General features: G+C 35.4%; 3 protein-coding genes across 3 annotated transcripts; 1 reads left to right on the top strand and 2 right to left on the bottom strand.

Annotated features, from left to right (window-relative positions):
- Positions 1-2,592: 2,592 nt before the first annotated feature.
- On the top strand, positions 2,593-8,899 carry GCK72_010283 (uncharacterized protein; the record flags this gene model as incomplete). The annotated part of the gene is made up of 15 exons (XM_003104078.2): positions 2,593-2,810; positions 2,927-2,999; positions 3,050-3,182; positions 3,228-3,347; positions 3,395-3,483; positions 3,671-3,787; positions 5,158-5,288; positions 7,158-7,368; positions 7,419-7,529; positions 7,573-7,728; positions 7,835-8,152; positions 8,200-8,372; positions 8,435-8,557; positions 8,609-8,706; positions 8,757-8,899. 15 exons carry the CDS (start codon positions 2,593-2,595, stop codon positions 8,897-8,899), a joined length of 2,214 nt encoding a protein of 737 aa, XP_003104126.2.
- Positions 8,900-9,124: 225 nt separating this feature from the next.
- On the bottom strand, positions 9,125-9,534 carry GCK72_010282 (uncharacterized protein; the record flags this gene model as incomplete). Its single annotated transcript, XM_003104154.2, has 2 exons — positions 9,125-9,323; positions 9,437-9,534. The coding sequence occupies 2 exons, from the start codon at positions 9,532-9,534 to the stop codon at positions 9,125-9,127; spliced, it is 297 nt and encodes a 98-aa protein (XP_003104202.2).
- A 2,114-nt stretch (positions 9,535-11,648) lies between these two features.
- On the bottom strand, positions 11,649-14,388 carry GCK72_010281 (uncharacterized protein; the record flags this gene model as incomplete). Its single annotated transcript, XM_003104123.2, has 5 exons — positions 11,649-11,955; positions 12,033-13,072; positions 13,731-13,889; positions 13,944-14,007; positions 14,324-14,388. The coding sequence occupies 5 exons, from the start codon at positions 14,386-14,388 to the stop codon at positions 11,649-11,651; spliced, it is 1,635 nt and encodes a 544-aa protein (XP_003104171.2).
- Between the last annotated feature and the right edge of the window lie 486 nt (positions 14,389-14,874).

The following is a 14,874-nucleotide window of genomic DNA, read 5'->3' as shown; positions in this document are numbered from 1 at the left end:
TTCATTCTATTGATTCGATGCCTCTGCTTTCAGATTTTCTCAGAAAACGGAGAGGACGTCCCAGACGTCTTCCCGTGAATTCATCGAAATCTAATAATATTAATAAAATGTCAATTGCTTCATCTGGAAAATCACAGAAAGGACGAACTTCATCATTGACATCTATCAACAATTTCGAACATCTAGCGTGAGTATTTAAATTTTTAATTTGAAATGGTATTTATGATTAGTATAGATTCGGGAGCTTGACGTGAAATTCAGATATATCAAAATTAGTTTCGTAATAGTTATTTTCTCGGTTTCTCGAAGATTCGAAAGTAAAAAATGTCGTTCCATCCTTTTCTCAGTGCAAGGTAACACAATCTATTTTTATAATAATAAGAAATAGTGCCACCCGAAATTAAACATTTTTTGAATGAAACTTGAAACAAATGCTATTTTTTCAGATCAGTAGAAAAAGCAGGTTGGTTGAATAAATGGACAAATTATCTTAAAGGATATCGACAGAGGTGGTTCGTACTCGACTCAAATGCTACTCTCAGCTATTACAGGTGGGTTAAATTCACGTGTGTTTCAAAATAAGGGTGACCGTTTTTCAAAGTTCTTAAGTTTTCACACATTACGTAGGAACTCACTACCAGATGAAAAATGTTTAAAGATCAAAAATACTTGACACAAACTGATTATCATATTGATATCACTTTTTGTCTTTCTTTCTCCTCTCGAGTTTGTAAAATTCCATCACCTGAACGTTACGAATATGATGTTTGTCTGTGCTCGACTATTAAAATAGATGATTCATTCTCTTATTTGACATTTCTCTTCGTTTTTTTCGACTCACTCAGTTCGGTTCGTTCTGTTTCCAGTTCGTAGTCTGTAGTCTTTTCCTGATAACTGTCAAGTACAAATCCAATTAAACTGAGCATCTTTATGTAGACAATCGATAATCTCAGTTCATCAGATACTACTATTTCCCCAGTGACTCACACAGAGAATTGTTGAAAAATAGTTATGCTAAAGATATAGTAAAATAAAAATAGATAGTGAAATATTATGAATAGTTATGTTCAATTTCTGCATCAGGAATTGATTTTTAGAAGTTTTGTGTTTATCAATAGCTGATTAGCTGAAGACTAAATACACTTCAATACATTTTTCTAAATTTAAAGTTTTCCCAACAAATATCCTCGCTAAACGAATTCTTTTTATCGCATATGTTATCATTTCTTCCTTTCGTTTTTCACTAGTTTACCTTCCTATCTGTACTTTGTTGTGTCCCGTGCATGAATGATATTTTTATTTGATTTCGGGTTTTTGTCCCGCTTGTATGCCTGTGTGTGTATGTTTCCCTTCTCGCACTTTCCATCTCTTTCACCTATTCTCTCAAACTTATTTCAAATGTTTGACTTTACGTTAGGCAAAAACTGAATTTTATTGATTTCCCGTAAAGATTTTCAGTAGAAAATTCAACTGTTTCTCCTTTCAATAAACCACTCAAAATTGTGTGATTATTATTCGGCAAGCAGAATTTGATTGACACATAAAGCGTCTCCCTATAAAACTGACAAAGTGGTTTTTTATCGCTCAACGTCATCTAGGCAGATGCCGATTTTTTTCATTAAAAAAAGGAGGTGTTGCGATAAGGATTGATTGGGAGAAGCGAGTGATAAGAACTTTTCCACATTGAACGACAAAGTTCATATTTTATATGTGGTTCTCTGATTTTCATAAAAAGAACAGAAAAATGGAAATGCGCGGTTGAAAACAATATCATCAGATTCTGAAATTCTGGAATCCTGTTCAGAATCCAAATACCACAAATCGCATAAACACTTCCAATGCTTATGGTCACGCAATATTAAACATTCTTGTAAACAGTATTCTAACACAACAATCACTCATATTGAACAGAATTTCAAACGTTGTGATGTGAGTTGTTAAAATAAACAATCACACGCATTTAACTGGCAGTTGTTTCTGTTATTTTTCTCTTTAAAAAAATCTCCGAACTGTTTTTAAAGAAAGAATCTTGAACTACATTCTAGAATATCTGAAATTGAAATCTCTTCATCGAATTCTCAAGATTTCGCAGATTTTTGATTTTAATCTATTTTTTCTATCCATCTTTCTCTCTACCTTGCGCCGTCTTACCGCTCGGTTTCTTTCCGTGTTCCTCCTATTTCTCCACATTGAGAAAGTCTTGTTTCTCTTCAGAATGTTCAAAAAATGGTCCCAAATCATTGTGTAATGTTAGAAGAAATGCAAAAAGCTGCTGCTAAGGAAATCGACATCATATTATCAGAAAACGAGAAAAAGACGAGGAAAACGATAATTGATAGTAGACAAAAACGAGAGAGTAATACAAGGAAAGAGGAGAAAAAGAAGGAAAAGATAGGGAGTGGAAGAAGAAACGATAACGATCCTCGACAGTCGTCACTCATAGACCTCACTTCTTGTTCTCATTCTTATTCCTCTTCTTCTATTAACTTACCTTCTACGTCTTCACTTTCATCGAATTCCACTTCAACTTATTGCTCATTGTACTCTTCCTCGATTCCCATTAAAAGTAAACGAAAAATACATTGTCGAATAATGGGAACATTGCGAGGACGGCTTCGACAAGCAAGGAAACAAATCACATGGTGTGCATTTCCAGTTGGACGACGTACCCGTAGAAAGGCTTCTGGGGATGGATGTAGTGATAATGAAAGTGTTTATGAGTCTGCTTGTGGAGAGTCTATTCAAAGATATGTATATGCTGAAGGAGATGGTGATGATGAAAAACCTAGGAATCTAGAAGATGAAGAAAGGTAATTAGTGACACTACCTATCTTATGTGAAAAATCCCAAATTCTGAAATGCCCAATAGTTCAACAGATGAAATAAAAAATTATCTCATTATTTCTTCTATCGAGCTTCTTTGCAGAAACCCCAGTGAAGTCGGTCATACGTGTCGTGGAAGTATCAACTTGCAAGAAGCGCGCGTTCACACTGATAAGGTATTTCCTAGTTTTGAATGATTGAGTACATTTCAATTTTCTCTTTGAAGACAACTTCATGCATCGTAATTTCTGGACAATCTCAAACGTTCCATGTGAAACCACAAAATGAAATGGATCGACAACAATGGGTGAATTCATTGGAATATATGAGACACAAAGCTATTACCAAAGCGGAAAGCGGTGAGTGTTTACGAAAAATGATCGCGAGCAATGTAATAATTTCAGAAGAAGATGAAGATGCTCAAATGGCTCAAAATGATTCGAATAGATCAGAAAATTTGATTCTCTCAAATCGTCAGATATCAGGAAAACTATGCGATTTGAGAACAGCTGCTAATATGATGAGTGAGTTCACAGTTCGTTTTTTTTTCTTTTCGCATTCACATTTTCAGATAAACAAAGTGACGAATTGATGCGTGCACTTAATGGAACAGTGGAAACTGATAAAAATTCATTAGCAGAAAGGGCTGATTTGTTAAAGGTTGGCGTTTCATCTAAAAATTTGACCTGAAAAATACTCTTGATTATACAAGAATGGTATACAAGAAAACTTATATTTTTAATGTATAAAAATATGCAGGGAATGGAGTACACTTTATAAATAAATTCCGTATTTGAAATTTAATTCTAGAATAATAAATATTGAAATAAGATAGTTTTGCTTTCAGATAACAACTGCAGCAGTACTCCAGGCTGCTGAAGAATTTGTACAATTATCCGAACAATCAGCGAGACGTCTGAATAAGATAGTAGCTGTTGAACAGAAAGAGAAAGCGTTTTTGCAGGTGAGACTTTAATGGAATATATCTTTATGAGGTTATTCACGAACTGCGAAGAAAATTTTTTAAACATTTGTTTTCTCTATTTTTTGAATCGAAGGGTACAGTGAATCTTAGGGTACATCGAAGAGCTATGATCATGGGGTACATCTATAGGGTTATCATAGGGTACATCGAGTCAAAATTTTCAGAAGTCTCACAGTTTTCACCAATTTGAGAGATGATCATATTGGAGGTTCTATAGTTGATTCAAGCGTCTTCTTAAATGCTAAATCTTATTATGTCATCCCTCTGAAAAAAGCAATCAACATGTTTCCAAACTCCATCTGTAAAGCTTTTCCCAAAAATTGGTGAAAACTGTGAGACTTCTGAAATTTTATGAAAATTTTGACTCGATGTACCCTATGATCATAGCTCCTCGATGTGCCCTAAGATTCACTGTACCCTTTGATTCAAAGTACCCTATGATCAAATTTTTCATAGATGTACCCTTTTTCGATTTACCCTTGGATTATGGGGTTATTCAGGTCATGTAAAAATGTATTTTAATACATTTTTTTCTTATTCACGAGAGTCGAGAAACTATTTTTTACAAATATCAGTTTACCGTTGGTCTAACAGCGTTTTTCCCCTTTTTTGCATTTTTCGACATGCGTATGTAGAAAAACTGTCAAAAAATTGGGGAGAAATGTAGAAAAATGGGAGAAAAATATGTATTAAAATACATTTTTCACCGGTCGTGAATAAGGAAAAAATGTATTAAAATACATTTTTACATGACCTGAATAACCCCATTATGGGCCCGTGAATAATGGGGTTATTCAGGTCATGTAAAAATGTATTTTAATACATATTTTTCTTTATTCACGAATGGTGAAAAATGTATTTTTTAAAGCACATTTCTCCCCAATTTTTTGACAGTTTTTCTACATGCGCATGTCGAAAAATGGAAAAAAAAATGGAAAAACGTCGTTAGACCAACGCAAAACTGAGATTTGTGAAAAATAGTTTCTCGACGGTCGTGAATAAGGAAAAAATGTATTAAAATACATTTTTACATGTCATGAATAATGGGGTTATTCAGGTCATGTAAAAATGTATTTTAAAACATATTTTACCTTATTCACAAACGGTGAAAAAGATTTGTATTTTCCTTCTCTGAAATTTGTAAAAAATAATTTCTCAACTCTTGTGAATAAGGAAAAATGTATCAAAATACCCTTTTACATGTCATGAAAAACCCCATAACCTCGTTGGATTTTCTCTTCTTTTCCGGTGACGGAAGTCATGGGAAACACTAAACTGACAGGAGTCTAGCCTTTTCATTCAGTTCAAAGAGCTTTTCATTCTTTCAAATTTCAAAATGTTTTTTTTAGGAACAACTGGAAGCCCTCGCGATGCAACATTCATCACTGGAACGAGCAGCCACTAAATGTGCAACAGGTGCTCCGTTATCGGTTTACAGTGACCAAGAAGACGAGTTTCATGATGCTGAAGAAGATCTTATGTAAGTTTCTTCTCTTGCCAGTCTAGGAAAATATACAGATGTTTCTGACCGAAGTGTTCTCGATTTCTCTCCTATCTTTCCATCTGTTTGGTAGTTCGTGTTCAACTAAAAGTGGACGAAACGTGGAGAGAGAGATAGATGGAAAGAGATGGATTTCACTTTCACTTGTTAGTTTTCTCTTCTGTTTTTTTTCTTGATTTCTCTGCGTTCTTTTGTTCCATTGTGGAAAATAGTAGTGGCACGCTCATATTGAAACAAAAGACCTCTGGAGGGAGCACTTCTCTACTTTTGACATTTTTGGGCTTTTTTTAAAAGGTTTTCGAACAGTCAGAACAAATTTTAGAATGAGCTTAACCAAACATTCAAAATGTTTCTCAGGCCTGAAATAGATTAGCTCGAAGGTTTTTAAAATAATTTCTTTTGGAATAAGTTTTCCGTGTGAAATGAAGTTCTTCTTTATTCAGTTCTAAATTTTGAATGTCTTTGGTGCAACTCTCTACAAAACGACACTTCATTATATTCTGTCATTTGTAGATTTCATCCTACAATAAGACGCCTCTCGTCATGTCATTGAAATCGTCTGTCACGAAGCTTTTTCTTCTTTTTCTCTTTTTGCGACCAATGTCTTTTTGAATACATTCTACTTGTGGACACATGAAAAGAAACTGGTTATTTTTTAGATGTTGTTTTGTCGACATATAGAAAAAGGTACCCAGTATTTATTTCTCGTCCTCTTAAATCTCTACTTTTTGTAACCACTTCCACCTTTCTTGTACACTTTTTCTCTTTTTTCTTGTAATTTGCCACATTAGCCTTCTTTTTAACCGAACTTTAGCCTTTTTCGTTTTCCGCTATTCTTCTTTTCCAATTTTCACTTTTCTTATTGCCCAGTGTTGGTCATTCTTTCTCTCTTTTTCTAAGTCTTGATTAGTATTTTGGTTCGTTTTTTGTTTGATCAACTGATTTGATTCTTCTTATTTCCCCCCTCCTGACAACTTCCAGTTAGAACAACCGTTTCTTGATGCAGTCTGTACAAACGGTTTACTATTTTTGTGGTTTCTTGTTAGTAGTTAGTGAATACTCTGTTACAGTTTCAGACACACTATTAGGAAGTCATTGTCTTGGCCGTGACCATTTTTTTTGGGGAGAGTGATTAATGGTGTTGGATATAGACCACAGTTTTCTATCGGGTATTTTGTATGAAGTTGATGGAGAAATAGAAAGTTATTAAGTAGTTTTTGAAAAAGGAGTTTTGAGGCATTTTGAGCTATAGTTCGAGTAAATTGGCGAATTTAAGTGGTTCTACAGTGAATTTAGTGATAAAAAGTACTTGAAAATTATTTTTGCGGTTTTAAAATTCAACAAAAATTTCCAACCGCGCCGACCGGTCAAGTATATTTTTTTTTCAAGTTTAATGTTTAATGAAATAATTCAATGTGATGTTCTTTTCAAATGATGCTGCGGATTTCGTATTGATGGAAGCTCGACTACTCTTGCATAATATGGAAAATAGATACTCACAAAAAACGAAATCAATTTGTTCCATAAAAATTCCCTTGAAAAAAAGTTTTTCTCTGAGAACAGAAAACGTGTGACGGCCGGAAACTTCGAATAGCACACTCTCCCAATCCTCTCGTTTATGACTCAAATTTTTCTTCATTTCCTTTTTTCGTCTATATAAAATTCCTGAAACGATTGATTCGATGTTTTGTACGATCCTCATTTTTTAGTCTTTCCATGTTATTTGCTGAATAATTGTTTGGATTCTAAAACTTTCATTTGACCATCCGTTCCTTCCGGATAACATTTTGGATTCCTTGCATAACATTCTAAATTAAGTTCAGCTTCTTTCAAACTATTTTATTTCAGAATGCCATGTAATTCAACATCACCAGCTGGCGTCCATGCTGTTCCGGCAGTTCGTTCTGATCGTCATTCCGGTGCTGGAGACCCTTCATCTTCTTCTCCGCCATCATCTCAATCCAATGCACCAACAGGAAGACAAAGAAGGACTACAGTACCAGAGAGACCAGATCTTCCAATTAATTTGTGGTCAATTATGAAGAATTGCATCGGAAAAGTGAGATTTCTCATCCTATCACGTGTTTAAAATATGTAAAACCTTTCCAGGAACTTTCGAAAATTCCAATGCCAGTTAATTTTTCCGAGCCTATTTCCGTTTTGCAACGTGTCACTGAAGATTTGGAATATGCTGATTTATTGGAAGCTGCAGCAAAACTGGTTAGTGAAACTTTTTTCTCTGTTTCTAATAGTTCAATTTCAGTCAACACTCGAGCAAATGTGTTATGTGGCAGCATACGCGGCAAGTAACTATTCGACAACATGTCATCGAACCAACAAGCCATTCAATCCATTGTTGGGAGAGACTTTCGAGTTTGATCGAATGGAAGACTTGGGGTGGAGAAGTGTCACTGAACAGGTGAGAAGAAGGAGCAAAGCAAAGAATCTTTTATTCTGATCAATTACGAGTTTTCTGTTTTCTGAGCATCCTCCATTCTGTTCTCAAATTTAATTTCAATTTTCAGGTTTCTCATCATCCACCTGCGGCTGCTCATCATGCAGAAGGATGTGGTTGGACAATGTATCAAGACTTCACGATGACATCCCGTTTTCGTGGAAAATATCTATCAGTAATTCCAATCGGATTCACTCATGTCGTTTTCCCATCAACAAATTCTCATTTTTCCTATCGTAAGATAACAACTACAGTACACAATATCATTGTCGGAAAGTTGTGGATCGATAATCACGGAGAAATGGAAATTACTAATCATACGACGAACGAGAAGTGCGTATTGAAGTTTGTGCCGTATTCATATTTCAGCAGAGAGCAGCCGAGAAAGGTTTGTTCTCCGTCCTTCTCATTTCCGTAATTTCCTAATTCCTCCAGGTATACGGTATCGTTCGTAATTCTGAAGGAATCCCAAAATATGTTGTCCAAGGAACATGGGATAAATCGATTGATATGCTGAAAGTTTCAAGCTGGAATGGAAATCAAGAGAAACCAAAAGTAGAAGTTGATGAGGCAAGCTTGAAACGAATTTGGACGACGCATCCACTACCGTAAGCAGTTTTTTTCAAAACTAAATTCTTGAAGCATCAAAATAACATTTTTCATGTTTCAGGAAAGGCGCCGAAAAGATGCACAACTTCACCAAATTCACAATAGAACTCAACGAACCTGAAGATGGTGTGGCGCCAACAGATTCACGTCTTCGTCCCGATCAGCGGATGATGGAAAACGGACTGTAAGTTGATGAGAAGCACGTGAAGAGTGAAACGGATCACAACTTTTTCAGATGGGATGAAGCTAATAAGAAGAAATTAGAAATCGAAGAGAAACAACGAATTGTGAGAAGACGCCGAGAGGCGGAGAAGGAATTAGCAATGAAAAGAGGTAAAATGATTTCAGGTATCACGAATTCAACGTATAACTTGTCTTTTTAGGCGACAAGTATGAAGAATATGAACCAACGTGGTTCGTGCGTGTTCAAGATGAATCGAATGGCGCTCTAATTCATCAATATAAAGGAGGATATTGGGAATCGAAAGAGCAGCATGATTGGAGTAAATGCCCAGACATTTTCTAGTTTTCATTACACTTATTTCTTTTTGACTTTCACGGAATTCCTTACAAAATGGGTATCAGTTTGCACTACTCCCCACTATTTTTTACGTTTTGCTTGATTTTTCCCTACAATTTTGATTACAACTAGAATGGTTCTCGCTTCCACCTGTGATTTTTTTCCTGTAAATAGACAACAATGAATATGATTCTTTATTATTAAAACATGACTCTTCATTACATTTAATCATCAAACAGAATACTCTTCCTCATCTTCTTGTTCTTCTTTCTCTCTTTCAGCTTTTGCCTTCAATCTCGCTTTTTCTTCCTTCTTTGCCGATTTTTCACTTTGACGGGCACGCCACCATTGACGGTAATAACGAGAAGTTTTGATGTAGTAAAGGATGAGAATTGTCAGAAGAATGAAGATTATAGCACTTCCAGAGAGACTGAAATTCGTAGATTCTGGGACAAAAATTGCAAAAAAATTAAAAGTTAGTTCATTCTTTGAGTTCTCGATACAACTAGAGTAATGTAAACGTTTCGAATACAGTGAACTCACATCAGAGATTCATATAATTGTTCTTTCTTCGCTGAGAGAATCGTCTGACCAGTTGTCGTTGTACCATTCCACGTGTCAACAATAATTGTATCATTCATTATCGATGTGCTGAAAAACGAAAAATAGGAAATTCGAGTATTTATAGTTAATCGAAAATAGAATTCTTATTCTTTGAGTATAAATTTCTGTTTGTTTTCACAAAAAATCTCACAGAAAACGTGATAAATATGTCAGTCGACGTCAATACGTGGTTTGATTCAGCAGATACAAAAAGTAGTTTAAACTTCAAAACGACGTCTTCAATATCATGCAAAACTTTGAACTATCAATTTGAAATTGTTTCAAATATCTCTTTTTCGGCGGATTCTCTCATTCTACAACACTATCTCTGAGATGCCTGTATGGCCGGAATTGATAAAACTTTGTGATAAAAAACTTCTGATTCAAATTGTTTTGTCAGATTGAAAAGAAGAAAAGAAGAGAAATCGGTTCAAAAATAAACTAGAAATAGAATCAAACTGAACGGAAATCGAAGAAAAACTTTATAAAAATGTGGGAAAATTGTGTATGTCATTTCCTTTTGTTAACCAAAAATAGTTATTTTAATCAAGTTTCGAAAACATTTATTTATGAAAACGGATGAATTCAAATATTGTAAAAATGAACGAACTTCCTTGTTCTCGAATAAATAATTCTGGAAATTGTCATGTTTTCAGAATTGCGAATTCAAGATCTTCTCGTCTTCTGAATCTTAAAATGTGAAGGAAGCAAAAGTGAATTCAAGATGAATTCATTCTGGGAAAGCTATAGAAAAACCTTTTTTACTTTGAAAACGAATTGTTTTTGTGAGAAAAAAGGGCTGTGACAACTCAATTGAATCGAATGCACGTGATATTATTCATTCGAGAAGAAAACGAAGAAAATGAAATTTCAGAGACAAAATAAACGAGTAAAAATACAGAATTTCTTTTGTTTTTATTCGGGTCTGCAAGTGATCAGACACTCCCGTCACAACTACAATCTACGCTATTCTAGAAATCACAAAATTTAGATTTTGATTAAAACACACTCGGATTTCTGTGTATTAAAATCTGACTAATTCTTCAAAATTTGAAAGAATTTTTTCAATCTGATAAGTAGAGAGTACTGTGGGATTACTATAGAATAGTTGTTCATTTTAGTTCATCTTAATTTGTCTTGTATGAGAGCTTCAGTCTTGAAATGTTCAAGTTGTTTCGAGTCAACTTAACCCATAAAAAGAAGACATCATATCATAAACTCACTCATCATTGAGAATCTCTTCGATAATTTCTCCTCCCATAAAAGTTGCCATTTTGAAGTTCAAATACAATTGAAGAGAGTATCAACCACAATCAGAAGACGTCCTCTTTCTTATCATAAAATAGAAAAGGAGTCGATATCATTGATTTGTTACACTTCTTCCGGCGCCCTTGTCAATGCATTTTACCATATCAATTCATCTCTTATCGCCTTCTAAAACGACGAAGACTGACTAGAAGACGGTCTTAACAATTAGAACAAAATCGATTCTCAGAGTAATTTATTAATTCAAAACCTATTTGTTTGGGATTTTTCATATTTTTTGAAAAGGCAAAAAGAAGGCTATAAAAGGCACTTTGATAGGGTGGAAGAGGTGTTCAGAGCGTATGTTTACAACAAAAATAAAAAGAAAATCAAATCACGTCAATTCAGCCAGTCTTGTTGGGAGCAAATAAAAGTAGGTTGGTGTGAACAAAAAGAAAGAGTGTGGGGAAAAGAAGAAGAAAAATAATTAAATGAGCAAATGGCTACCGAAATCCCGGTATAGTGCATCCTCTAGTAGGAATGTCACATGAAAATAATGACAAAAACGACAAAGAAAAACGATGAGGCAAAATATCCCAAACACAAAAACAAGCCAGAGATTAAAATACCTCCGTATTTGATATGATTCTAAAATTTGAGAGAATATATACAGTACTTCAGACTTCCTAATGTTCTCTCAAAGTTTACAGAATCTACAGATCGTAATCTCTAGTGGGATGAGCCAATGAAATGAATTTGATTAAAATTTTGAAACAATTACAAAAATGGGTTAGACAAAAAGATGGGTACAAGAAAAATTGAATTGAGAAACGACACGTCAGGAAACATGATGGTGATGTAGTTGAAAAAAAAACATGAAAAGGGAATAATTGATTGTTTCCCAGAATCACATCACCCTCTTTGGTAATGGGATTGGTGTTGATGCAGTGCTTCCAATGGTTGTCGGTCTCATACCATTACCACCGTTTCCAGTTGTTTCACGACTTTCACTGGCTCGTGGAGTTGATGTATCCATAGCATCATCTTCTGAAAATCCTCCGAAAGGTGTGAATTCTGGTCGCTGTTGTTGGTTAGATGAGTTATTGGATGCAGGTAGTCCACCGAAGAACAACTGAGATTCGTGGCTGGATCCGTGTCCGAATAGATCTGATTGTCCTCCATGTTGAATATGTGCTGTTTCTGGATCTCCCGGTCTGAAACTATTCAATGAAATATAATAAAACTATTAGGGGAGTAAATTTGAGAGTAATTTTGAACTGATATAACTTACTTCTTGGGACTTTTGTGTGGAATTCCAGCTCCTCGAGACATCGAAGAGGCCAAGTGTGCCACACTGATACCATGACCATGTTTGTTCATCATTTCAAGAACGGAAGGGGCCACATATGTAAATCCAACAAACGGATTGTCTCCATTCAAACTGAAGTTCGTTTCACATGGTGAGTCGACTGGAGTCATTTTAGTGAATCGGGTATCGAACAGTGAAACATCTTCCTCATTTTCTATTTCAGGCTTGAATGGCGCTTCAAGTTTACGGGCATAAACAAGATTCCAATCCGTTTGCTTGAAGAACGGGTGAGCCTTGATTTCTTCTGCATCAGAAACTCCTGCTCCAAGACGAGTATCAACGTGGCGTTTTAGAAGCTTTTTTATAAGATCACGAGCTTCATTTGAAAGGTATGCTGGAAGAGTAAGGCGTCCTTTGAGAATTTTATCGATAGTTTTCCGGCGATTTTCAGCAGTGAAAGGTGGTCCACCGGTCAGCATGTCGAACATAAGAGCTCCAAGACTCCACCAATCCACAGCTTTTCCATGTCCACATCTCATCAGAATTTCAGGAGCCATATATTCAATGGTTCCACAGAAAGTGTGCGTCTTTTGATCTCCTTCGATCTCTTCTTTGCACAATCCAAAATCAGTTAGTTTAACATGACCGTAACCATCCAATAAAATATTTTCTGGTTTCAAATCACGGTAAATAATTCCCTGTTGGTGAAGATGTTCGAGTGAAACCACGATTTCAGATAGGTAGAACCTGGCCACATTCTCCATAAACATTCCTTCTCTTTCGAGGTGCATAAAAAGTTCACCACCTGAGAGATACTCAAGAATCAAATAAAGTTTTCCACCAGTTTGAAATGCATAAAGAAGATCACAAATGAATGGCGACTTCACGGCCTCAAGGATGTTTCTTTCGGCTTTCGTGTGTGCTGTGTCCTTCTGGTTTCGCACAATTGTAGCCTTTTGGAGTACTTTCATCGCAAAGATTTTTCCAGAATCTGAGCCAGTTGTTTTTCGTACTTGGAAAACCTGGAAAAATGTAGTTCACTAATATTTCGTTTAAGGAAAAAGTTTCTCTCGCAATAATAGGAAATTTTCTAGATTCTCTATTCACTTGCTTCCCTAAAGAATGGTTATCGTGACCGAGTGAAAGCGCACGTTTCGTTTTGTACGGATATAAAAATGAGAGGTGTTTTAAAAAGTGAGTGAGAGACTAGTCCGTTTATGGTGACAACAAATCAAAAAACGACACGGTTTATGCTTTGATGTCAAGGCTCAACTACACCGAACCTTACTTCGATCCGGACCGACCAGGGCACACAATTTTTATTGGATGATTTTTTCTTTTTTTTTAACTTCGCATCGGGCTGAGAAATATCTCACATACTTATAGTTGTCATCTAACAAAATCAAAACTATATACTCGCATAGACCGTTGGGCCAGCCGAGTCGAAAGAAGTCCTATCCGGTTCGTGGTGTATGTGGATTTCTCAAAAGGTCCGTTAAAAAATTTTCCCGATGGCAACTCCAAGTACAAATTATTTGAGCTATGACTTGACCCGATAGAGGTTTTTGGAGAAAGTATTTTTCAACCCCTCGGCAGTTGATTATGCCGTATTATGCTTATATTATTTATAACGAAGCACGTTTCAAAAACGGTGTGAAGATTTCTTATTTAAAAAAATACCTTTCCATATCCACCTTTTCCAAGAACTTTTAGTAACTGGAAATCTTCTGGGCCAACGCGAACGTTTGGAGGATTGATAGCACTAGCACACAACTGAATCGATTCCATCATAGGATCTTCCATGTATGACGAACTCGGTGGTGGTGCAGAAATCTGCCCCTGTAGTGTGAATAAATGAATTTCGTGTTCTTCTTCCGAGTCTGAACTACTTACGTCAGCGACGTTGCTGTACATGTGATCGTCTTCCATGATCTCCGAGTGATTCTCATAATGGTATCTGAAAAAATAATTTCTCCATTTTTACCAGAATCCAACGTCTCGGATCTTATTTTTTCTACACTACAAATTGAAGAAACATTTCTGTTTTAATTTATAACTCTTTCGATGTTGTGTTTATTGTTCCATCTAATCAGTGATCAAGTCTTAGTGTCATTCATCAGGTGATAAAAAGGAGGAAGAAATCAGAAGTGTCAGAAGTGTCAGAAGACTACAGTCGCGTCACGGTTTACAGAAACCATAGTTCTCTAAACAAAATTTAATATTTAAACTTCATATTCTGGATCCACAGTACTTTTTCGGAGAAAAAAACTTACGCATGGCGCTGGGGTGATGGCTGGGCTTCGTGTCCGTCCAACTCGAATTCGAAAACGTCGGCCATTTTGTATATTCTTATATAAGCACTATAATAATATCTGGGAGCAACTGTGAGACAGCGTCCAAGAGGTCAGCCCATCCAATGTACAGTATATGGTTTTTATGACCTGAAAACGGACAGATTGGAGACAAGAGACGGACAGTACATTAGAAGATAAGAGCAGTAAGAAGAACAAAGGAGAAAAGTAAAGAAAGATGAATGATCGAAATAAGAATAGAAAAGTCTATTGGAACAACATTTCTGGTACAATCAAATGAATAATTTATTTTATTGAAAATATGTGTCTTTTTTAAAATTTAAAATAATCTGGCAAGTAAGAGAAAAATCTTGAAATAGAAGCTTTAAAACTGTTTTTGAGAAAGTTATTTCCTTTGATTTCAAAAAGGAAAATAAATTTTAACATTACGTTTTTAATGTCTGAAGGAAGACAATTTCTTTGAAAATACGCGCAGCATTGAACAAATCTTTAAATAGACATTGTCAAATTCT

The sequence above is a fragment of the Caenorhabditis remanei genome, chromosome III (assembly GCF_010183535.1).
Source record: "Caenorhabditis remanei strain PX506 chromosome III, whole genome shotgun sequence".
In the NCBI taxonomy this organism is placed as follows: Eukaryota; Metazoa; Nematoda; class Chromadorea; order Rhabditida; family Rhabditidae; genus Caenorhabditis; species Caenorhabditis remanei.
Note: the sequence above shows the minus strand (reverse complement) of the source record. Positions and strands in the feature narration are given on the sequence as shown.